Genomic DNA, 27,027 nt, shown 5'->3' on the forward strand with positions numbered 1-27,027 from the left:
AGGACTTTTTTTTTTTTTTAATCAGTTCCATCATAGATTCGGCCAGACTCACACTAAGGCGACCAGAACAGAAGCATCGAAGAAAGACAAGAAATAACCCTAAATGGGTACTCCATACCCTCTTAGCGCAATAAAACCCGGCCAAGCAACGCCAGGAATTTTTTTTGGGCAATATTTCCCGAATACATAGGGCCGTGGTCGCCACCATCGTGAGTTCGGCCCGACCCACGACGAGTATAGAAAAAAAAACTCATTTAGTGCCCACGGGGTAGAGTTTGTTTTTTTGGGGCTAAGTTGGGCATCGGCTTCACGACTACGTCACCCCGTCAGGCCTACAGAGTGACGCGCGTCCTCTAGTAGAGGGTACGTTCGTTAAGTCAAACGAGTTAAACGAGAATGACGTCATCGTTATTCTTGTTTCGTTAGACTTTTCGAACGATTCGTTATAACTAAATGGCTGTTTCTAAAATCGAAGATATGAATGTTGCTAGTGCAGCCTTATCCAAAATATTTTTCTTAGGTTGCTTCGGACGGACAGTTATTTCAATCATTTCACCTTTTAATTCACAATTTAAACACTCGAGTAGATCTAGAAACATCGATATCGTCGGGCGCCATTTTCTTAACGAAGTAAACTAACTCTTTCCTTCGTTAGGGTTTCGTTCGATACGTCATCACCGCGGAGCATGCGCACTGAGCGAGACTACTATTTTTCGAACGATTCGTTACTAACGCGTTTAACTCGTTTGATTTAACGAACGTACCCAGAGTTTCAAAAACTGGAAAAAAGCGCCACAGTAATGAAAAAAAAAATGCGTCTTATTTTTTTTTCGACTTTTTAAAACAGTTGGTCATTGAAGAACATTATTAACCAAGGTAAAATTAATGAACGACAGATACTAATATTTATATAATAATTAAACATTTAAAATCGTCAAAATTAATTAAAAAAACAAACTAATATGTTTTTTTTTCATATTTACATCGAATTTCGACAGCCGGACGAACGAGCGACACCAAGCGGCCGTTTCGAGAACCATCGCGCATCGACAGACGTACCGTTGCAGAAGTGGAAGTAGAAGAGGAAGAAGAAGAAAAGGAAGAAAAATACAAAAAAAGAAAGAAAAAGAAAAACGACGAAGGGAAAAGAAGAAGATCGTAATGACAATGAGCTTCATACAGGTGGCCGAGGAAGAAAACGACGAACCGATAGAACTGCCGTGCGAAGACGACGGGACTTTACTGCTAACAACATTATCTGCACAATATCCAGGCACTTGCGGACTGAAATACAGAAATCCCGAAACTGGTACCATGAGGGGCGTCCGATTGTTGGACGGGCGTTTCCATCCACCCGAATCCGGTTGGGGCAATCTGGTGTACATCGGAGTCTTTCCTAAAGGTGAGTCCGTGGCTTTTAAATGGCAGCTCCAAGGAGACGCTCTAAGCCTAATACTACGGTCGCGTCTCGGAAGTGGTGTTTTTTTCGGTTTAAACTCTGCCGGAAAGCATCCTCGAATCCGTTAACCTACAGATTTTTGCGTAATTGTCAAGGTAGGCGGGTTTAAGTGTTGTTCCATTTAATTCGGGGTGTTTTGCAAGATCACGTGGGAAATTTGAGGTATTTTTGGGGAAAGTTGAGGGCGGAGGCCTGTGTCTCTCATCTCTCTCTGTAACATTTCGGTGGTGTTGTGCGTGCTGCCCGGTGGCATGGCCTGATTCGGAATGGATGGGTAAATGATACAGTGGAGAGAAACTCTGGTGATTTTAACCAAAGCGGACGTCTTTGGGTTACATGCATCTGTGTCTGATGCATGTGACCCAAAGATCTCTGCGTGTTTTGATTAAAGTTGTTTGAGTTTCTTGCCTCAGTGGTGTGTTTATTTGTTCGTTTCGAATTGAGCCGTTGTCGTTTTACTTATCCGGCCGTCTGTTTGTACGTGTGACTGGTTTTCTGTTTTCGACGAACCGTTGTCGCAAATTTTAAAGTAGTTATGTGTGACGAAATTACCAAAAAGTGGCGAGTACGAGATTGTAGAATGGTATTTGTCCGATAGATCGATTTTCTTTGTGGGCTCGACACATCTACAAAAGTGTGTGATTTGTATGATTTCGTTGCCTGTATTTAAATTGTTTTTTGGTAACCGTTAATGCTGCAGTCTGTGTAAAGTATAATAATCCAGTTTTTTCTTAATTGAAAACTGAGCAAAATGCTTACTAATTTGTCTTCATGTACCGTAACATTCAGATATGTATTGTCTTTGTCTTCAGAATTTTCAAAAGTTTGATTCTTTTTACTCTTTTATTAAATTGAATTTATTAAATGTTTAAAGCTCGAGTGCTTTCGAGCCGTGCCGACACGTCTTTGGGAGATTGGGTATCTTTAAATACGACTTCTTGCTGCTTAGTAATGAAAGTTAGAGATTTAATAAATAGATTGGCACGGACAACTGGCTTCGGTGTATTTTTATGTAAATTCCATCCGAAGAGGAGTCATGGAAGATTCTAAATGCATACTGGTAATTAAAGCTGTTTATTATGTCCTCGTCATTGAACATTCAGTAAGTTCAGAATAATAATAGTCCATTGGTAAACTGAAAAGTGTGTTTAAACTTGTATAAAATCCATATTCGGTATATTTATTATGAAATATATGAGTTATGGTTAATTGTATATTGATTATACTTTACATAGTTATTTTTTAATATCACAAATTATACAAAAATAAAATATAAATTCAATCGGTGCAGTACAGTTATTTTTTGTTAAATTGTTTGCAGAAACGTCATTTGACTTTTTTGTTGAATCGTGTTTCTGCACACAAACCGATATTCCAAAATCGTAATTGCCGCACACTTGGTTAACAAATAGAAAGCAGTGTTACTTAAACACAGTAATGGTTGAGCCCCAATTTTGGCATCACACTTTTTGCAAGCAAGCTTTGTGTTGTGCTTTGATCAAATTTTGGTTTTGCACCTTTAATGTTTATTTTTACCCCATCTTCAGTGGTTTACACATACACAGTATATCTAACAATAATCCTGAGTTATTATTGCACTAAAATTAACATAACCATACAGCGCTTTAGTTATTTACTTTTGTATGATGTACATTTCATTTTATGATAAATGTATGATAACAGGATATATGGCTATTATGACTAATTATTAATTATATATTATTTATATGATTGTTAATAGTTAATCATGTAAACTGTCGATTATCAATCAATTAATCATCATGTAATTAACCATATAGATATCAATTATTAATAATTGTTTTAAAATGTTAAAATTCTTTTGCAAGTTTGGTGTATGTAATTGTTTAAGTTTGCAATTTGTACAATTTTTTAAACAAATAAACAAGGGATCTACAAATATATTTTACAAGAAAACACCTGCAGATAAGCTTTAGGTATAAATTACATTCTGGAATGTTGAATATCGGGTTACAAAATATGTTCTTAATGAATGAAGAGAGAGCTTTTCCCAACTTGAGTTACAATCTAGTATGGTTGCATTCTGTTTCTGAAGGTTGGAGTGCTTTGACAGTATTTGAAAGCCAAATTGTCAAATCAAACTCTTGTCAGTTTATGTTGGCACTTGGCTGGGCCTGCTGTTTGCTTCTCGACAGACTGGCTGCCTGCAATAAATTTTTCTTTTGTGGGTACCGGGACATAAGCGAATTTGCCTGCAATATAAGTACTAATCTACTGGCCAAGCAGGGAGGTGTTTTTAAAGAGAGTAAACTTGTTTTTAGCATTCCTTCTGATTCTTTTTTAGAGCTTTCAGAAGCCGTTGAAATTTTGACTGGAGTACTTCCTCTCAAACATGATTTAATTATCAGAAAGTCAGATGTACGATTAAAATTAATTGTTATTTAACACTAAGCATTGTGATATGTCGTCGCCAAAGGCCTCAACACAGAATCCGAATATTCTTATAGTACATCTGCCATTATTAATTTATTTTTGCATACCCTTGGGGGTATGTGTACCCCAGTTGGGATTCACTGATATATTTATACAGAGACCTGATATATTCCTCCTCCTTGCTCCCTTGATACAGCAGCACAGTATGCGAGCAGAAGGGCGAATATATATTTGAACATTAATTTAAATGAAAAAGGGCAAATATGTAATCTTCAATTCTAGTTGATAGTAAATAATTACAAATTGTCAATGAAAAGTTTAAATGTTATGCTAACATTAATATTCAAAATTTAAAAAAAAATTGTCAATAGTGCTTGCTGTTTAAATTTAAGTATCTACATACCATCAAGGAACACTGGGGATGTAAACAACACTTTCGGGCATTTACTCCATTCCTCTTAAGGATCACAGGTTTGACAGAAACCTTGTTTACATCGGCTCAACCAAGAGATCCTTGGGGATCAGATCACGTGAGCACAATGCGGATATTCTACATGAGAGAAATTCTATGGCACTCTCAACTTACTCCACCGAGCCGGACATCGAAGTGGCCCTCAACCAAGCCAGGCTTATCATCGCATCGCCTCACTCTGAACATCTGAGGTGGTTGGAGGCTATCTCCATTTACAAACACAGCCGCACCACCACCTGCATTAACTATAAAGAGGAACTCAATTTGTCCACCGCCTGGCAGACCCTCATCGACACGGACCTTTAATTGCCATCTACTCGCACCGTATGCGCATGTCTGACCAGCTGCATCGTGAAGCATTCGATTTCGGTTTAAAAATAACTCGTTCCATTATTCGATCTGCGTTCCTCGTTTTTTACCGTCTGAAGAAGAACTACCAAGTTCGAAAATGTTAACGGAAATTTTTCGTTTTGCGTCTAACACCGGTAAAAGGTTCCCGAAAGTGTTGTTTAAATTTATATTGTTACACACAGTCCTGCCATGTTACAAATCCACAGTCTTTGCTGATGACATTAAAACTGAGAAACACATTCAAATAGGTTGATTGTTCTTGGCAAGTTGAAATTTCTTATTTGAATCTTCTTTATTCAAATTTCTGTTTGATGACTATTTTATAAGGCAATTCTGCTGAATCTAAATGATGATGATAATGAACTTTTAAATCTAGCGGAGTATTTTTATTAAATTAATGTTTTGGCTTTTCTGTTGCAACATTGAGATATAGAAGCCAAACACATTTAACAAAAATGCTAGATTAGAAAATTAAGTGTTTGACTATTCTGTGTTGTTATAAAAAGTATTATACTTAAAAAATAATAAAAATCACTTTGTAATTTACTTACAAAATATTCTTCTTACAATAAAATTTATTTATATACAGAAGTTTATTAATCTTGCATAGGTGCCAGATTACCCAATACTTTTGTAAAATTCCTTAAGTTATATGCCAGGGGTGGTCAAACCTTGTCATGGTAGGAGCCATACACTGCCTATCACAACTACACGAGAGTTGCATCCTTCGTTGGAATGTCTATTGCAGAGCTGCATCATCCATTTATATTATATATAATTAAAATAATATAGTTACCACCGTTCAATAGAAATATTACTATTGTTTTACTTTATTGGTACTTTATGACTAACTGGATAAATAATCATTTAACTCTTTTGACTTTATGAATGTACCCTATGTTTTTCAGCAGTTGCCCGTTTGAGGTCAAGTTGTGAGTTACGTTTACGATCCTTGTGTATATTACACTATGTAATAGTCAGAAAACTTACTACTTACATATATACAATTTCTTCATATAAACTCAGTGCATACAAAAATATAAATATATGGAAGCTGTAATAAGAATCTAGAACAACTGCATGCAAGTTAAGAATCACAATTTACTCACTAGTTATATGTGATCGAAAGTTTCAGACATTGATGTACATTTTGTATTAATGCATGCTGTTATGTGTTTCCAATTTATTTACATACGTACACACACGCTCTCTCTCTCTCTTTCTCTCTCACACATTAACCAGTGTATGACTATACTGTGTTAAGACCGAAAAACATGAAAAGTGTAAGTGGACATATTATTGCCTGCAGATTTTAAGGCACCGCACGTCCGAAAAAATTCTGATTTGCCAAATACCAACATCCTAAATTACAGGAATTATCGACTACTTTTCAGAGGGTGCTGGATTACTAGATATTCCGGATTATTGATTACTGGATTAACGAACTTCTATCGTACTTCAAAATGTTCAAAGCCTTTCAACTTTCTGTTCGGTCATTGTTTACATACATATCACTTGTTGCGCAATTGATTCTAAGAATTCGAAATAATTTAAATAGTGATAAATGACTTACAAAAGAAAAATAAAATGAATAGTTGTCTAATAATTTTAATATTCTGAAGTAAAGATATGAGAACAATAATGCTGACTTGTTAGAGTTGGCATTAACGTTTTCACCACTAGCACCGACTCACTGGCCTAACTTTTTAGTGCATATTGTTTTTTGTTTTTTTTTTAACTGAGGGCCTACTATATAAAATATTAAACCCATATTATAAGAAATTCTGTTTAAAAAAAAAAAATTCATCACGAACTTAATGAAAATGCTTCAACCGTTTTAATAGAATGTAAAATAATACAAAAATGCATATAAGTATAAAGTAATCAATGGTTGCTTTATTTCTATTTTTTAATTACTACAGGCTTAGCAGCGAGCTGCCAGAAAGTGGCCTCTCTTGATGTGATAAAACAAGTAATAACCTGGACTAAAATAAAAGAAATGGCTGTTTATTCGGGTGGTGCCAAATCTTTTATTACACAAGGAAGGAGGCGTTTTGGTCTATTTTGATAAACAAAACTGTTTTTTTTTTTTTTTTTTGTGTAATGAAAGATTTGGATACCCAAATAAGCAACTTGGGTTTTTATTTTAAAATTTGTTGGTAAGATATTCTTAGTTTGAAGATTAAATGTTCAAAATGATGCCGAAGAAACATTTGTGCATAAAATTATAAAATGTCTTTACGTAAGCTATATGTTTTTATGTTCCAATTTTTTGGATTGTTGATCTGAAACTTTACTCGAGAGAATAATAATTATATGCGAAAGTTTTAAAGACATGCATGCATGTTTTTGTATTAGTTTAGACTCCATTAAAATAATTTTCTTTTATTATACAAAATCTGAGATTCTAGATAGTACTTGTTGAAGGCCAAGTACTGATAGGTATATATTTGTGCGTCCAAGGCCATTTTTCAAATAAATTTATCATTTTATGTTTCCTGTGCCATTTTTAAAAATACTCCTGATTGATGACGTCTGTATCTTTCCTTATAAGTAGAAGTTTAATCAGTCGATTATTGACATTTGGGTTAGAACGGATAGATCTAATTACCCTTTATGTTAATTAATAAACTTTATGAAAGATGACACGTGGATAAATTCTGATAATTAATTAATTAGATTAGGTTTAATTTAACCCAAAAATAAATTAGTTTGGCAGTTGATTCAGATTTTGAATTATATTTTTCTAGTTCTCCCTTTTTCTGTCTTTTATGAATTTACTAAGCCCCACTGGCTCTGCTAATTTTCATTTTGACAAGTATAACAAAGTATAATGCAACTGAAACTTTATCTAAATTGTTTTATTTTATATTTAAATTACTATAAATTGTCATATACATTTTCTGTACTCTTATTTTATCTAACAGTAATGTTTCCCTTGTAAAGAGAGCAGAATGTATTTTCGTATTACTTAAAGCATGGTGTGCACCACTAATCTAAACCATGGTGTCTAAACTAGGTTTTCCAGGCTAAATCTGGCCTGCAAATGTATTTGATGCATTGTTTATAAAGAATAGAAATAGACCTATTTTTTTGTATGTGTGGAATATATAAAATATTTATGGCCTGTCTACTTACAACTTGTATGCAATTTGGCCCACTGGTTGATAAGTCTGGACACCACTGTTCTATTAATGTATAGTATCAATACCAATGATCAGTCCAAAAGCAAAAATAAATTGTATAAATTTGTGTTCTTAAAAAATGATCTAAAATTAATATTCACTGTACATTTTAATTTAAGTACTATATTTATTCTAATAAATAAGCTGTCTATAACTTTTTTTATCTTGTAGCTGTGCTGTTTATTAGTTTGTGCTTATTATTAGAGGGCAACTGTTTATGGAATTAATCCTATAATTTTTTTATTCCATTATTATTCAAATGATGATGCATCCCTCAACATACACACTTTATCTTCTCTCTGGTGACGGCACAAGTAAAAAATATAATATACAGTTGTGCAAATTATTTTATATATAATATAATATAATATATATATATACATACACACACACAGACAATGAAAGGAATTAAATACAGACTATAAGTACAGATGCAGACTTGTGTATTAGTGATGTAGTTATGCCACACTTACTAGTATTATCTCCAAAATTGGCTGAAATCTTTCACTAATATACACACAATGTATATTAAATTCCTTCTAAGTTGCAATATGAGTTATATTTGTTTTCATTAGTTAGGAATCGGTATATGTCAATGAAACAACGAATTACTTTAATTTCATTGACTGTCTGTTCATGAATTGGAATTGAGGGGAAAAAATTTATGCAATTAAAATATTAACATTTTTTATTCTTTGACCTTGTTCTGTGAATACTACGAGGGCCTTTCTATCAAGTCCATTATGAGTTTGGCTAGTCCCACTGTTGGGCAGCTGTCTGCTGGACAAGCCGCCCGATATATCTGGAATGATCCAGCTCCTGCAAAATTCTAGGGTTTTTTTTTTCTTGTCCAAATTAATTTCCAGTTCCCTAGAGCGGTATCGGTCCACCACTCTAGGAAACTTAATTTTATAATGTAAAATGAAATCAGATGTTCTGCCATTATCTTCTGAAATCATTTTCATCTCAAAATAACTATTAATATGAAACTAATTGGAAAAGCATTTAATGAATACGTACAGTAGCTACTATTGAAATATATACATATTGACAACAAACTTTCAAATAAAAATGCACTGTAAGTACTGTACTTGAAATCGTGGATTAAATCTTCAAAGCAAGAGATAAATTATGGTACCCCTTCTGATTTTCTGTAGGGGGAAGTTAGAGGCAGAATATAGATCGTGTACCATAGATGCACCTTTGATTCTTACTGGATATATGTGACATTTTTCGAGGCTTATTTCTTTATATTATAAGAATTCAAACAGTTCACACAACAGACATTTATTTAGACATTGACAGGTCACAAAAAAATGACTAAATAGAGTTGAACTACATAAAGTAAAAGCTTGTAAAAATTAACTATGAGAAACTAAAATAAATATGTGGGCTCACATACTTATAACGAAATTGAACATTTTTATGAATGCACAAAACAAAAGCCAAACAAGAGCCCTCTCCCCGATAGCTCTCAGGCAATCGGTATCCCAAAATGAATGTTTACACACACGGCCATTCAAATCCAGCTTGGCTCCTTATTGGTTGTGGTTTGAGCCCCACATGAAGAAGGTTCAGAAGGGAAACTTCCTCAGCCTTCATATTCTCCCTACTTTTCCTACTTTTCAGAAAATTTTCCTAATTGTCCGACTTTTTGTCTTTAGGTGATAATACAGAATCAGTTTTTTTTTCTAAATTAAGCATACGTAATGTATATTCTTGGCCTTACCATTTCTTCCATCAGTTGTATATGTAAGGCAAAATCTTGTGAATTACTAAAAGATGAGCTTTAAATTTTTTTTATATGCAGATCTCAACAATGTTAAAAAATTAAATTCTAGTATTTAATCAATTCCCAATGAAAATCACGATGGGAAGAGTTTTGCATTAGGTTTTCTAAGCTATCATACCAATTTCCCATTAGATTAGGAGAGTGTTTACTGATATGTAATTGACAATGTTAAACTCCAGTACCATTATGTTGGGCAGAGCCATAGCTACAAGGGAGCTGCAAGATGGTTGTCTATTTGGCTTAGTTGGCAGTGCCTGTATACAGTAAGATCTCATTTCAACGGATTGTTCAGGGGCCAATAATCATACATTGTTCCAAAAATCTATTATATCGTGAACAATGGATTTCTCGCGCTCCCAGGAAAATATCTATTCGAAAAAATTTTCATTTTTTAAATCCCCTATGTAAAAGACATCTGTACTTGAAATAGTTCAGTCCTGTTGAGATTTCTGTCCTTTATTTTATATAAACATGTATATTACAAGATCATACATTATGCTATAACATAGCTGACAGAAACTATATACATAATAAACCAAAAAGTGACAAAGTATGTATGATTATTAGCACTTTCATGATATGTTAAAAAATTTTGTCTATCTTGGTTTGCTTTGATGGTGATGTAACATTTCTGGGCTTTTTTTGGGTAGCATCATTAGTACGAAATGTTACTGTTATGCGAGCACAATTTCAAGGTGCGATATTTTCGAACATGTATGTGCAACAAAGATGTTCCGCACCTTTGTTGCACACATGCATATCTGGAAGTGTTAAGCCGGAAGTAGTTTCCCACCACTAATCAACATGCTATGGGAGGACATTGTTTGGCTTCAATGTTTGCAGTGAGAACCATGATGATTATGCACTTAGTTTGCACAGTGTGCGATGTGTTTTTTTAAATTCAGTATCCAGAAACATCTAAATATTAATTAAAGGTTGAAAAAAATACAATGTTTACTAAAGATGGAACTAGAAAACAATCCATTATTCCAAGTTACAGATCTGCTAGAGGTAAAATTACATTGATTTGGTGGGACCTAGAGAGAAAATCCATTATTTCGAAAAATCCGTTGTTCTGCAATCTGTTAAAACGAGATTCTAGTGTATAATTTATGTTTCGCTTTTATCACTAGCTTAGCCTAAAGCTGTTGGACAAAAGAAACATACCAGTCAGATTTTTCAGTTTGTTTCTGTAACCCTGCGACGATTTACTTCTGGGTATGTAAAGGAAACTGATAATTAGTAAGCTTTATTTGCACTGAAGTGTTTTGGTTTCATGTATTCTTTTAGCTCTAAAGCAAAGAAATTGCCAAGGTATTATTGTCATTTTAATATGTGGCAAAATCCCATTTTAACGTTTTTACATTTATCTTCAGTAATCCCAACTAGTGCTTTATAAAAACAATTAAATTAGGGTTTTCTCGATTTTACTGTACATTTAACTTTAATTTTAAGGAGTCAGACGTCCAAAGGTGATTTTTGATTTGATGTTTACAAGATAGGATACAGCGAATGATTTTTGGGTCCCAAATTTTCTAGTGTTTGCTTACTCTAGGAAGCAAAACTTACTTTTGTCGCCATTTCTATTTCATGGAAGCAGATGCTTGCTTACTCTTTTAAGATCTAATATGCAAAACTGTTCCTTTTTTATAATTTCAACTTGATTGATATTTAAGATTTCAAATGACAGTTTTTAGTAGGAAATTTTTACATTAAAATATAAGTAAATAAAATTGAAGCCCGGTAGAAGTCCCGTTATCAGAGGTAACGCGGACTGATGCTGCCTCGGATAACCAAAAACTCTGATATTTGGATTAAAAATTACAAATATCAATATAAAAGATTTATATGATACCACATTAATTTTAAGTTGTTTTTTAATATGTTATTGAATTTAATCATATATAAGAACATTTTTTACATCATTTGTTATACAGCTAATATGTACCAGTACAGTACAATAGTTTTAAGAATAAAAATATGTATTAATATTGTTACTGTTTAATACAAACACTTTGTCGTGTTGAAGTTAAACGATAAAAGGTAAAAAAAAAAGAAGTAAATTTATTTATTTATTTCTACAAACAAATGGAAATATCGGTTGAAAATTGATTTCCACTCCATTTAACATTTCTACCTGCATTAAAAACAGAACTAACAGAACAACAACAATATTTACAAAAGAAAACAGATAAAATATACTAAAAATTGTAGTGATAACATTGTATAAAAGCAAATATTTATGATTTAAAAAAAAGGAAGTACAAAAATAACTATGTAAAATAATTTTTATCATTTTGCTCTTTTTTAATACACGTTATTGCTTTAAACCGTCTTTATAAAGTTATTTAAAGTTTTTGTATTATTGTATTGTTCTTTCTTTACCACAATGTTTCATGGTCGGCATCGGCCACTCTCTCCGTACGGTCGAAGTTAAAACTACTATGGTGTTTACGCACTTGATGCTTTTACGAATTAAAAGCGGGGTATTCGCTTGGTTTCTTCCGGGTAATGAAGAACCACGGTTAATCGAATTGTACTGAATATACTAAGATAATTCTATCTTTCTTTTACTTGTTAACGAGAAGATATTTTATCAAATAAATACACTCTAAACTGTTTTTGTTATATTTTATTGAACATCCTCTACGTGATGATTTCGGCTATCTTTATTTCACAGTTTATATGTACCTACTTTTCCTTAGTAGAGAAAGGGTTAGCTCATTCCCCAATTCCTGGTAGTAACAAATATTTAAAAGTAAACAGATTTTGGGGGAAAACGTCAGAAAAAAGAAGTAAGCCAAATTACTTTATTTGATTGGTAGATGTTCAACGTATTTAGTCAAATTTTTTGACGGATTCTACGAAAAATATTTCTGCGTTTTGGTCATTTTTGATTTTCTATTGTCGAAAACCAGTTTACATTCTGTCTAGATTTAACTACGATCTATTACTGTACTTTTGATAAAGAAAAATGTAATTTTGACATTTAGATAACTGTTTAAATAAATCTACAAAAGCAATAAAATTGTTTTATCGGTCTAAGTATTTTTAACCGGCCGTCTGTCGTCGGAGACTAGAAGAAATAAAATATATATTTTGTGTGTGAACGTAATGGAAATAGGAAGATGTATTATATTGCCGAAAAGATTAAACTTTCAGTAAAAAATATATAAAATGCCACATAAAAGTTACTCTATAAATTGGTCTTTTCTGGCATTTCTTTTAAAACATACACACCTGGTTTGTTGTATTTACTATATACAAGCACACATTTACTGAAAGAAAACATTCTTATCTGTAATGCTGTCTTGAGATATATTTACTATTGATAGTTTGTCGTTTGAAACCAGTTGTGTTGTTAATTCTTATCTTTTATCTTATTCATATATTGGGCTCTCTCATAGTGTTATTAATTAGTGTAAAATCAAGTAATGCTAACAGAAATAAGTTTATGCAAAATATATTTTTTATACAAATTAGTGGTGGCTAATTGGAACAAAATTGTGCAAAGTGTTCGAACCTACTGTAACTTTAAAACTTAAAGCAGTTTGCAATTTTTTAAGCAAGATTATAAATTTTAGAGAATTCATAATAATCTAATGTTGATAATTTATTTATTTCTTTCTTTTTTTGGAGCTGCTCGCAGTTATCCTTTACACTCTTGATTTGAGGGCAGGCATTAAGGAACTAATCTAAAAATTAAAACAAGAATGCGAAACAGTCGCTACTAGAAAACTCGTGCATATGAAAATCTCACGGAGAACCAGCAAAAGACTGGAATTTAATAATTTGAATAAATATTTTGAACTAAAGCCACTAAAACCCCAATATCCAGCAGAGAAGTTTGGAATTGTTAATGTTTTTGCTTGTGTTCAATGGCATCGTCGGGCAAACTAACAACAGGGAATTGCCGTATAGGCATGGGCTTTAGTTCAAGCATACCCAGTTTGAGTGGCAATGTTCAATAATTTATATATAATTTTAATGAAAACAAACGTCTTTGGGTTACTATTCAAATGCAGAATGGAACAATTAATTTTAAGAAATAGAATGGAACATAAACCGAAACTTCTGACAGGTGGAAATGCGTGTGCTCAGCGTGGAAGTAACTAAAAGGGAAATAAGTTATTTATAATGTGTAATGATTAATTTAAAGTAATGATATACAGTATACATATATAAACAATGTATAATGATTATGTGAGATAAGCAGAGGTTAATCTTCGCCGACCACTTACGCTGCACGGGTAAAAAAAGTAAACATACAATATATCCTTTAATTAGGTTTCTGTTACTGGTTTTGTAGACTTTAAAGAATTAAAAGCTATTGGCTTTCGTCAGTAATACATCACACAAGGAGCAGATTATGATGTGAAGAAAATAAACAGTCTAAGGACTGAAGAGGGGGTCATTAAGACCCAAAATGCATCTCCTTCAATAAAACTTTATCAACAACTGCTTCTTGTGTGATGTGTTACTGAAGAAAGCCAATAGCTTTTAATTCTTTAAAGTATACAATATATTCATTTAAAAACAGAATAAAACAGTTTTCATTAAAACTGAGTTTTTTGCTGGTTTTTGGTATGATACTAAATAACTAAAAAATGATAAAACAGTACATTTATTTTTCATTTTAATAATTTTGATTTTGTAACAAGTAAAATTGATTTCTGATTAAATTTTTTCTAGTTAACAATTATAAACTTCATAAAATTTATTAAAGGACTATTTAAGAAATTTCTACTTTTGTAGCAGATAATAACAACAAATACTGACAATAGTGCCAATGTTCTATTGTTTTCTATTTTAATCAAACTTTTCTGATTATAAACAACAATACTGACGACAGAAGTGGATGTACAGTTTCGTGGATACCTCACAAAATCCCTGCCTCTCTTTAAAAATTTATCGATTCTGAAAAGTCTTTAAATTCAAATCAAAAATGTCCAATCCCGAAAAGATATTCCGCCCCAGTCTGCCATTGAAGCCGGGCAGTTTGGCATCCGTTTCCCTTTCCTCGATACTTCCTTCAAGGAAGTATCGAGGAAACTGAATAAATGACATACACGAGAATGTTAAACAACTTAAAAATATTGGCAAAACGTGCTATTATATGAGACATGTTTGGCCCTTCCACATTGGATGTCCGATTGGACATCGGTTTAGTTACCAACTGTCGATGTCAATCCAATAATTGGTCAGTCATTAACATGCATAACATACATTTGTATAAGTCAAAGTAGATTTTATCATAAAAGGAAACCTTAGCAGATTTTACTAAAGCCATTCGGAGAATTCAAAGGCTTTAGTAAAATGAATTCTCCATATTTATTTATTCATAGAAAATTTTAAGACAGTCGGAAATCTTAAATCATTATTACGGAGTTCCTAACTGTACATTTTTACACTATGTATAATTATGAGGAGAAAACACTTTCCTTCTAGTTTGTTTTCCTTTTTTTTTTTTTTTTTTTTTTATATATGTAATTATTAATCCAAATGTCTGTATACAATTATTAGTTCGGATTACCAATTGACACATAATAAGTGAATCGAGGGAAGTCGTCTTTTTCTTTGTAACCAACTACAGCCCGTTTCCAAATTTTATTACTTAAAATTTTTTATGAATCGACAACTTATTCGCGGTCGTTGATTTATAGCACATAATTTTGCCACGTAATATTTTAAAAATTACTTGATTAATTGCAGAAAACAAACGAAAATCGGACGAACAGTTGGAAAACAGTACGGCGAAAACAAAACGCATGGAGAGTCGTCAAAAGTGTTCTGACCTAATAGTGCTGGGATTGCCATGGAAGACGACGGAACAGGAATTACGTCAGTATTTTGAAACGTATGGAGAAGTATTAATGGCACAGGTAAGATTTTATTTGTCCCGTGTTGATTGCATTCTGCTTTATGCATTTGCACGTTACCGAAAGCGCTCGCTCGCAAAAAGCCGTCTGTGGAGGAGCTTTTTAAATCCTAAAACGATGGTTTAAAATATTGTCGATTGGAGACATAATATCAAAATACCACAACTTTTTTAGAGCTATTTTAACATACATTACTTCAGACTGGAAATTGTTTTATAAGTAACTCTTTAGTGTCACGAATTTTCTCTAATAAGTAGAAAAATGATCTATTTGTAACTTAAAATTAAACAATGAAATATATGAAAATTTGGAAAATTAGTTTTTTTCTAGCAGAAGACCAATTAGTTAGCTGGTCGAATATCAGCTGCTTTTTGCGTTCCGTTCGTCAACGTGCCGTATAAACGATTTTGTAAAGTTCTTCCAACAACGGGCTTGGTTTTTCCAAGATTAGTTACTAGAGATTTAGTAATTAATTTGTGTGTTCCAGTAAAGCAGAATTTTGGTTTTATAAAACTGAACTATTAAAATCTGAGTATTTTGTTACCTTTTTAAAATATTTACATATCGTATACAATTTAAAATAACGTTGTTGGGTGGTAATTAAGTTTGAATTTGAAGCAAAATCTGTCAGAAAAGCAGTTACCATTTATTCACTTTCACTGTACCGGAATATGGCTTTTGACATCAACCATTGGCCACAAACAATTTTTTAAAATTTCCTTTTAAAACGGTGTAAATATATCTGATTAAAAATAAATAATTTTTAAATTGGAACCGGTATTGTATACCATTTATCATAACTTTTGAAGTCTGTGCATTCCCGTACATCTTAATACGTTCTGTGTAACTATTAATGTTAACAGTGTTATCGACTTTACTTACAAGTATGGAAATTATTTATGAAAAAATTATTAAATAATTTAAATAAGAATTTATACTTATTGTGTTCATAGGCATGTAAATGTAAACAATATAGTCTTTTGGTGTTAAGACATTTTTGTAATAACAAAAATAGCAAGTATTTTTGACATCGCATCAACGTTGTCTTCGGGCAATGCAGAATATATTAAAATACCAATAGAATGTTAACTTAAACTAAAAAGGAATGCATGTTTAAAATTTGAATGTGAAAGTATGGAATGTACTGACTTGGATAACATGGAAAAAAGTAGGTAATAAGCTCTTAAATTAATAAAAATATTGCATATTTTTATGTAAGACATCAAATTAAAAGATTAATTCAATGACTTACATCAAACGGTGCTATCTATTGGTCTGGGATTTCTAAACTGGGTTTATTTTACAATCCTAATGTAGAAATGTGTGACGATTCCCAGATGAAAATAGACTCACGTTCGGTGTGTCATCCGAGTAGTGACATTTAGGCCCGTAAAGGTATAATGTTGTCGTATAATGTACACTCCTGGAAAGTTCTGTGGTATCTCTGTTGCCTAGGATATCCCTATGTTTCATTAGTTGATTTGAAAGTTTTCTTTCGTGGCCCCTATGTAATAAACCTGTGTTTGTATTTGGTCGGTGTAAATGGACCGTATAAGTGCCTGATTTTTCTGGCATGTTAATGTTAATTTTTCAAAACATTATCATTACATTAGAAAAATTGCAGTTAGGGATTGAAAGAATATTTTGTTCTTTAATGAAACTAACAGACAGAGAAGACTAAATTTGGTCCAAGTGTAATAACCAATGAGCAAAAATAGTGGTTTTGTAAAGCTCTCTTGTTTTTACATGTGCTCTGTTATGTTCTCTGGTCGTAATGGCAATGCCGTCACAAGTTTGGGCAACTAATTTCTCTCCACAATTAAAACTGATTTACATATTGAGTAAATAGTCTCTTTGAATTTTGGTTTTTGCTTACATCCAAGAAACTGGCAAACGTTTCCTCAATGTTTTTGTGCTGTGAACGTTTGAGTCCTACGAATAGTCTACAACAGGGATGGGCAACCCACGGCCCGCATTAATACTTTGTACGGCCCGCGTTGCATAAAATATGAATAAATGTATCGGTTTCCCAGCTTAAGGAAGTATGCAGCAAAAATTCAAATGTTTTTTCTATAATGTATGTATGTGAATAGTTTTTGAATTTGAATTTAGTAAAAATTAAAACAAGAAACCAGCTAACAGACACATCAAAACTAATTTAAAGCTAGCAGTGAATAATATTTAACCAAATATTTCCGATACGTTACATTTACATCAGTTTCAGAAGCAAAATTAAGTATACCTATGATAATTTGTAATTATACGTGAATAAATAAATGTAATTTACTGGCATTTTTTTTTCTTTTCTATTTTCTCTCGTATGCGGCCCGTGTCAAAAGTTTGAAAGTGGCCCTTACATAGAAAAATGTTGCCCGTTCCTGCTACAATAACAAACAAATTTTTGGCTTTTCACGTTTCTTTTTTAATTTCTTCGAGAGTAATATTTGGGATTGATTAAAATCATTCTAAATTTTGTTTGAAAGACTGGTTAAGAAACTACCGATTTTTCAAAATGCATGTTTAGGTGGTTATCTGTTGCACCCAATAAGTAAACAAACTCTATATAATTTTCACCTTTCTCGGATTCTGGGGATTTGCTGCATCATTCGAATGCTATGTCTTTTGACAAAAAAGTACGACCTTGATTAATTTGGAAATAACATATCTATTAACCATTACAGTTTTATTATGCTTTTCCACATTAACTTTAAATTTATTGTCGAGACGAAATTCTACTCTGATTCTTTGATAAATGGTTTGGAAGGCAAAATAATGTGATGCTGTTAATTTTCTTTTTTTTGGATAAATTATTTAAATCGTCGAAATCACCTTTATTCTGGTCGCAAACTTCTTTGGAAAATAATAAATGAGGCTGACAAAAAGTTTCCGAAATATTACACAATGCAAAACCGAGGAATATTAGTATAGAATCGGTTCTAAAATGTCTAACAAATGTCTTTGTAATATTCTTAATATTTAAATTAGGCTGCTGCTTTTTATTTTTAATAAGATCTTGAACCAAAACTTCTTTTAAACGAATTTCCAGTTATACAATTATGTTGGGTATTTGTTGTGTTTTCCCAATCTGTTATAATTGAATTAAGTTAATATTTTCCGAAAAGGTAAGTTCCAGAAAAAACGAAATAATAAATTACAAAGTTTGTCATAAAATACAGCAATACAAGTAAAATCTGACCTTTGAAATTCCGACAAGAGATTTATTAGAATAACAATGTTTTTGACTGGAATTTACCGATCTTTTTCAGTTACAATAAGATGTATCAGTACAAAACAATGCATTCCTCAAGTCCATAGACAATAAAAAGTATGCAATATGATACCTAGAGATCAACACACTAAGTATACACCTCTACTATGTGTAGTAAAAGCATTAGTGTTTCTTTTTGGTGCATCCTAGGCAAATACATAAAGCACATGTGAAAATGATTCTGTTTTGTCTACGGTCAATAATATACTTGTTTTAGAGTGGAAACAATACATCCCATACACATTTAAGATTTTAATAGAGAACTAATTACAGTATACCGCCCTATAACGTGGTAGATACGTTCCGTGTTATATGAATCCGTGTTGTACGAGTCACTTAAATACATGAGCCAATCATGGCCCGGCACTTGTACAGTTTAGGGGCTACGGCTGTTTGAAAGGTTTTCTTCCATAAAATTAATCGATTCTAGACTAATTTGACTCAACATTTCCAAATCACGTATAATTTTTTGCGAATAATCCATATAAACTGTGCTATAAACAAAAAATTGTAGGATTACTTAACGAGTGTGCACCGTTCGACGACGCCATCGCTTAAGCTTGTTTTCGTCGCGGAGCGGCTCATCAAATGGTGGGCTCATGTTTCCTCATAAGTTATTTTTCTGCGAAAAATTTGCTGAACTTTGGAGACAGCATTAATAAAACTTATATTTTTATTAACAATAATAAATGTTTTTTAATAGGTCCAGTGCTTGTTTAAACTCAATGGTTTATACAATATCTGCTATTGGTCCAGATTTGACCAATCCTGTCACGACACGAGTCGGCGATGACGTTTTACCGCATTATACGAGTCTCTTTTAGCGTGTTATACGAACACAATCACAATTTTTTCGCAGTGTTATACGAATCTGTGTTATATGAACCTGTGTTATAGGGGGGGTCTGCTATATTGAGTTTTAAAAAATCATTTTTGTAATTCATAGAATTTGAGTTAATTATAAAATTCATATTTACAAAATAAATAACTAGTTCTACATTATTTAAAACAAAATATCCTGATACGTAATGATATTTTATCAAATTGCTCCTGGTTTCGAGTCGTTAGGCATCATATGCCATAACAAATGTAAAATTGACAAAGTTCAAGCCAAAGATTTTGGAGGTCAAAAGAGCTCTTAATAAATTAATTGATTAAACAAGTATAATCTAATTCTTTGAATTACTGTTCGTGGGAGGTGCAGGTTTGATTTATGCGTCCCTGTTAAAATAGATTTTTGTAATTATCTGCTTATCCATCATTGATTACCCATACACTAAAAGCACTAGAAAATAAATATGAAAAACACAGCTACTTTAAAGTTGCTAAAAACTATTTAAAACGTTTTTAGTCTAAATTTAGGCCACTGTCAACATCAAAAACTTTACAAATGAAGTAGAACACTTTTACGTTTGAAAGTGTTCAGTCATGCTGCTACTATAATTTTCACGTTTCGTTTAATGCCGAGGATTGCCTAAATTTAGGATAAAAATGCTTGTGTGTTTATAATATGTGATTTTTGGTAACTACTTTTTGATTATTTAAAGTGAGAACAAACTATTCAGGAAACTAAAAATGTTCAGAAACACATTTGTTCTTCCTAAGGTTATTTTTGCTTATGGCAAATATAAGTGACTGTCTTGTTTTAAATTTCTGCTTATAGTTTTGTGATTATTATGTCATGTGCCCAATTTTGTTAGATTTACTCTAGAAAATAATGACTTTCTCTTGAAGTATCAGCATTGGATTTTAAATAATTCAATGCTTTTAATTTATTCATTTCTAATATTACAAATTTTTGCATTGTTTAATCATTTAAATTGTTCATAGTTGAAAAAATTATTTTAAAATATTTATTTAGGTCAAAAAAGATCCGAACACCGGGCAGTCGAAGGGATTTGGGTTTATCAGATTTGCAAATTACGAAGCGCAAGTGAGAGTATTAGCGAAAAGACACCTGATTGACGGAAGGTGGTGCGACGTAAAAATTCCTAATTCAAAGGTAATGTCATTCTCGAAGAAAAATCTTTTATTTTGTAAACTTGTTTGTTTAGAAGTTCTTGTTGTTATGCTAGATTTAAGCACACGTCTGTTTGCCTTTGGTGCACGTTTTAGAAACGCACGTTAATAGAGAAACTAAATACGTTCCATGATGTCAGTGGCATCAGTGCATGCAAAGATAAAAATAAAGTTGAAATTTTCCAACTTTCCGGCATGTCGGCGAGGAATCTCGTACCGGCGTCGGTGAATGTTTGCATGTGCAACCATCATGTCGGTCTATCCATGCACGTGAAGATTTTGACCCTCAAGTTATGTTATTATTATTAATTATTCTTACCAGATACATTTTATTGCGACCAATAATTAATTAAACACAGATTCTTTTTGAGATTAGAGAAAGTGGACTTTGTGAAAGATGATAAAATATTTAGAAGTATCATGTTTATAAAAGGCAAGAAATGCTTCAGAACACAGATAAATGTAGTAGAAATTATAAATATTGAAGATTTTGGCATTATGGAAGTAAAGGCAAAATAAGATCTACACAAATGCTAAATTTCAGTTTTTTTTCCAATCAATATCACAAAAATTTAATATGCCAGTGACAAAATATGGCAAAGAAAATTTCATGGTCACGCATAAACTGTAACCAGCTAGAGAAAACCATAGACTTGCATTGGCAAATCTATGGATGGGTAAACGTAACATTTTAAAATTTTATTTTAAATGCATTAGAAAGTCAAAAGAAAATAGGTTAAAATGCAATTATTCATTTAAATGAAACTTTTAGCTAAATGACATTCATAATTAATTAGTTATGTAATTTACTTTTTTTAATTATTAGTTGAATTTTACAGCTTCTATATGTATTTTTTCAAGTACATTGGAAATTTCACAAAGATGTTATGAAATAAAAAGAAAATATTTCATTTAATAGTTTTCAATTTATTGCAGAATGTTTAATAAATTTACCAGAAATTAGGATCATTTTATTGGCTAATTTTTGTAGTTCTCAATATGTTGCTTGGCTCTTAACGTACAGTAGATTATAATACATATCATTTTACAGAGTTCCTTATGTCAATAGGAATTGGCATAAAATTTTCTCTGAAAAAACTTATCATTTTGGTGACATTACTTCCCATTGGAAGTCACAAATACTCTGTCTGTGTGTCCGCGTCTTGTTTCACTACAAAACATGATCTTGTTTGCAGATTTTAACATGTATATACTTAGAAATTCCCAGTAAAGAAGCTAATCTTAATACAATGATAATCTGAGTATCTAAACGTTGATTATACACGGTATTGAGAAAATATTTATGCAAATTTTTCTGATGGATCTAATTAAAATTTTCCAGTTTTAAAATGTAAGTTTCTTTTGCCGAATCATGATTACTGTTCTGACAGAAAGAAACTTATCTTATATTCTGTAATATTGATAACGTTTCTATTATTGAAGATAAGATTTTCTGTATAGAAATAAAATCATAGTCGAGCACTTTATTAGATTGTGATGGTGGTGATATGGCACCCTACTACCAAATGGACAAGCCAGTGGTGGGTCCATACAGATAAAGTGGAGATTCGTTTGACTGCATTGGTGTGGAATCAGCCGTCTCGCGTGGTGTGTGGTCGGGCCGGGAAGGCTGTGCACCTATACTAAATGTGCTCTCGTGATATAATGGTAAAGAAACTCTTTGTAGTGTATCAGCAGTATCGTGGTGTTAGTACTTAGCTACTGCATGATACCTTTTCATAGATAATTGCCAAAATAAACAAAACAGTATTAATATTTGAATTGATAATTGAGTTGTCAAAACAAGAAAATGCTTAAGTTCATGTGTTCTTTTACATATCAATTATTAATAAAGCAATTTACTCATAAAAAAATTCCTAATAACAAAACTTAACAATTTGTTTTTCTGTTACCGTGTAAAAGGATTTTTTCTTAATTTGTATGTTTAATAAATGTAAGAAAATAATCATATTTTGACAAACTTTTTTGAAAATATGCATATCAATAAAATATTTAGAATTTAAATTTATTTAATAAGTGAATTTTATATTAAGTATTAAATGAACTGAACTATCTTTAAATGTTTACTTTTGTAGCAGGACGGACAGGCTTCTGAACTGAGCAGGAAAGTGTTTGTCGGGCGTTGTACGGAAGACATCACATCCGATGACCTACGTGAGTATTTTACAAAATATGGAGAAGTGACCGATGTTTTCATACCAAAACCGTTTCGAGCTTTTGCATTTGTCACATTTTTGGATCCCGAGGTCGCTCAGAATTTGTGCGGCGAAGATCACATCATCAAAGGTACAAGTATTCATGTGAGTAATGCTGTTCCAAAGAGCGAGTCTATCGGCCACCACGGTAATCGCGGCCACGGAAGAATAGACGGTCGGGGCTGTCCTCCGGCCGTCGGTGGTCCCGGGATCGGCGGTTTCGGAGGAGGGCCTGGCACGGGGGGACCTTTCGGAAGCGGCCAAATCACACACCACAACGCCATGGGCATGGGTCTCGGGAACAGCGGCGTCTGGAATCAGAGTGGAGTGGGTCACGGAGGAGGTGGCCACCGCAATGCAGACATTCCTAATCTGGCAACACTAAGCAACAGTCTCGGTTTGGGTCCCGCTGTCGGATTGGGAAACCAGAACGCTCAAGGAGCGGGTCAGGGAGTCAACACGACGCCACCCACTTTGGGTATGGGTGCGCTTAATTTGGGTGCTGCCTTACCTTTGAGTTCTGTCGTAGCAGCTGCTTTAGGTCAAGCTGGACTTGGATTGTTTGGTGGAACATTCCAATCTCAGGGAGGTGGAAATCAGGCCGAAGGCCAAGGCTTAGGAAATCCTGCCAATAATCCAAATCCAAATACCTCAGTAGCTACTTCTGCTCCAAATTTGGGAGGAGGCGGGGGAAATGCACCGGGAGCTGGTTTTTTAGGCTGGATGAATCAAAATCAAGGAGGAGGAGAAGGAAGTAATGCAAATCCGGGCGTGGGAGGTCCCTGGCCCCAAAGAGATGGAAAACAAGGATTCGGGATGTCAGTGTCGCCCTAGATTTAAAAAAAAATAACAAAACGTCAAAGAAAATATTTTTGTTAGGCTTTTAATTAATTCAGACAAAGTAAAATTATTTGAATAAAACTGAAAATATCAAAATAGTAACATCTTTTCCTCTTAAACATATTACCATAAATATGCAAGAGATTTTATTAACATTTTTTGACTTTTACCAAACAGTAAATCTTAAATCTTTCAGAAACTATGGTATAAAAATATAATCTAATAGAATTTGTTCTATAGCAAAACAATTACTCTAAAATTATTTAAAAAAGGGTTGGCAGAACAATTAATTTTAAGATCGGAATGACGGTAAAATTGTATAATGTATCATCAGTCATTCATGTATTATAATTTTGTTCCTGCTGAATTTTGTATTTTATTTTCATTTTCTTCTAGTTTTTGGGGGAAATTTAAAAAAAAAAAAAAAAAAATTACTAGTACAAAAAATCCTTGTAAATTTATAATGTCTGTCTTACTGATCTATTGTTGTGAAAAATGAATGTATGAGTTTTTTAGTATAGCATGTCTCTGTTAAAGATGTTCTTAATCACTCATTGTATATTTACATCTGTTAAAGAAAAGAAACATTAAGTAGAAAAGTTTGCAAATTTTTTTTTTTAAATTTTAATTATTGTATAATAATTCTACATCAATGAAAATAACTATTTGCGTATCTACGACAAAATTTAACCTTACTTTCGTTAAAGTAAAACCAAGATCGTTGCAGTCTTTTAAATCGGATCGACGGTTGTTTTCGAATTAAAATTTAGTAGCAAAATAGTTAAAAATCGCATTTTGGCAAGGAAAGTTTAGTCGACTTCTATATGTTCCAAACTAAACTAAAGTTATAAAAACTGCCAAATTTTTAAATTCAGAAATAACTATTGCACTTTGATTTTAAATTGTACAATAAACTACTGTATTTTTATGTAACATAATTAATTCTGTTAACACTGGTTAAATTCTAGAAGTTGTTTTTTACATTAAGGTGTTCAAACTCTGATCCGAAACAGATGTTGTCAAGTTACGTCACACAAACTCTTTTCGGTATTAAGAATAATTTAATTTCCTACCGCAATTTTTTGAACAAAGCATCGTTGGCTTCGCGGCGGCGTGGATTTTGCACGTCGGTTACGTGTCGAAAAATAAAAGCGTCCGATTCATTTGAAAGTTTTCTTGTTACTCTTGGTTGATACTTTACGCGGTCGGGTTAAATTTTGATATTAAATTGTTGTTTTCATTGATGTTTACATGAAATCTGAAGATAAAAATATATGACAAATGTTCCAATTATTATGTCAAAAAAAAAGAGAAAAGGTTGTATTTGAGACTTTTAAATGTATGACTGTACTTTAGTGTCGAAAGATAATTCTGTATGTAAAAAAACAAAGAAACTTATTTTACGTCGTTCAGCAAGGCTGAAAAATCTTCTGCGACCGACCATTGTCTGGCGTTGGAAGCAGTGTGCAGTGATTAGAATGTTTGGTATAGTGTGGTGACTGGGGCAGGTGTGATTTCTTTGGATGGATGTATCATAAATTATTAAAAAAGGAAGTGCCTTCCTAATAAAGAGAGGAAAATAAGAATAATAATAATAATAACAAAGTTAAATTTTACTATTTTCATTGACTGTAAAAATTTCAGTTCAGAGTACGAATATAGTACGACGACTGCAACTGCTCTTGTAGAAACGATAAATGTTAATATGTTGTGTAGTATAACGAAAGAAAAATGTCTCATGATGTCTACCACTTTGAAATCTGGTGCTCTGTGTAAATGCTAAGTTTCAGGAAGTGATGCGAAATATATAAATCTATATATATATATCTGAATTTCGATTAGAATAATTTTTTGTGAGATATTTGTATAAAGCTATAGATTTACTGTCATTTAAGAATCCGACGAATACTTTTCTTTCGTACCGTACGATGCGAGGAACGCATTACGGTACGCCGCTATATTTTCTGTTTGTAAATCAAAGTATGCTTATTGTATTTGAGTACATATTACGATGTTATTCCCTGTGTGTGTGTTAATTATGTAATAATAAAACAGTTTGATAGTTTTTATTTACACGAAGAAGAATGGTGTGTCTGACGTGAATTGTATGTTCATTGAGGACTGTGTGTACGATAGTTGGTTGTTTCAATAAAATCACTTTACGGAACGATTGCTGTGTGACTGCTTTCCTGTTAGTGTGAGTGCAAACTAGAAAAATTCACTCTTTCTTTCCTTTAAAATTTTGCACTCACTAACATTAATTAATTTTACTTTGGTACAAATCTTTTTTTTTCTTTTTTAACTCTAAAATGACCGTGTATAGTTAAAGTTTATATTACGGGTATTAATGAAAAGTATTTTAATATCCTGTATATCAGATACTTTTGTGATTAGTAACTTTTTATATAATAAAATTTATTAACAAAATTGAAAAATAAAAGTACTGCATATTTTGGAATAAAAATAATAGTTTTAGTATGGGAAATAAACAGAACTTTATTAAAAATTTATAACATATGAATAGATACTTTAACTAACAGATTGATGTCTTATTGCTTAAAAAGTTTAATCTAAAAAAAAAAAAAAAGCTTTATTGTAGTTTCGATTCGTCTGTTATATTGTAAGGTAATAACTGTAGTATTTAATAGCGCTTTCTAAATTGGGCGCCGTGACGACTTAGCTTGCCGCAGTATAGTTAGAGACGCATTCCGACGTAATTGATTTCAAAAATTACGAAAGGTAAAAAATAAGAGTCTGCCATTTGAATGCAAAATTGCAAATCTGTGTTAACGCCCTACAATCGTTTCTCTTTCCAGTGAAATAATACTAATTCCGGTGGGCGGTACTAATACCAAATCCGAACGCAAAAGTAAAAACTCTATATACTGGCACTCCGTTACTTTAAAATGAAAGTATATTATTTGGAGACGCTGTTTATACGTAGAGGAAATTATAAAATGAAGATTGCAAGGAAGAGAAGATAGTGTTATATTAATAAGCTGACTAACAAGAGAGATAAATATTAATATTTTTGATATTCTTCCATATAGTAGTCGGGGGAAAAAGTAAGTTCTTTTTAAATAATAGTTATCGAATCTTGGCATCTAGTTATATTTATTAAAATAAAAGCGTAC

General features: G+C 32.3%; 1 protein-coding gene across 2 annotated transcripts; it reads left to right on the plus strand.

The window, feature by feature from the left end:
- Positions 1-1,033: 1,033 nt before the first annotated feature.
- On the plus strand, positions 1,034-26,060 carry LOC136986850 (TAR DNA-binding protein 43-like). 2 transcript variants are annotated; one of them, XM_067284476.1, is made up of 4 exons: positions 1,034-1,402; positions 15,384-15,553; positions 20,680-20,820; positions 22,934-26,060. In XM_067284476.1, exons 1-4 carry the CDS (start codon positions 1,162-1,164, stop codon positions 23,885-23,887), a joined length of 1,506 nt encoding a protein of 501 aa, XP_067140577.1. In that variant the 5' UTR covers positions 1,034-1,161; the 3' UTR covers positions 23,888-26,060. The 2 variants fall into 2 exon arrangements, with proteins under 2 accessions (XP_067140577.1, XP_067140578.1); XM_067284477.1 differs by having other exon boundaries at positions 22,937-26,060.
- The last annotated feature ends 967 nt before the right edge of the window (positions 26,061-27,027 follow it).

Source organism: Centruroides vittatus, unplaced genomic scaffold, assembly GCF_030686945.1.
Source record: "Centruroides vittatus isolate TY-2023 unplaced genomic scaffold, ASM3068694v2 scaffold_1209, whole genome shotgun sequence".
NCBI classification, from domain to species: domain Eukaryota; kingdom Metazoa; phylum Arthropoda; class Arachnida; order Scorpiones; family Buthidae; genus Centruroides; species Centruroides vittatus.

Bases quoted from the DNA above. Each gene is read 5' to 3' on its own strand.
- LOC136986850 (XM_067284476.1), top strand. From the start codon at position 1,162: ATGACAATGAGCTTCATACAGGTGGCCGAGGAAGAAAACGACGAACCG. The intron at 15,554-20,679 runs GTAAGATTTTAT...ATATTTATTTAG, and splicing joins GAGAAGTATTAATGGCACAG to GTCAAAAAAGATCCGAACAC. The intron at 20,821-22,933 runs GTAATGTCATTC...TTACTTTTGTAG, and splicing joins TAAAAATTCCTAATTCAAAG to CAGGACGGACAGGCTTCTGA.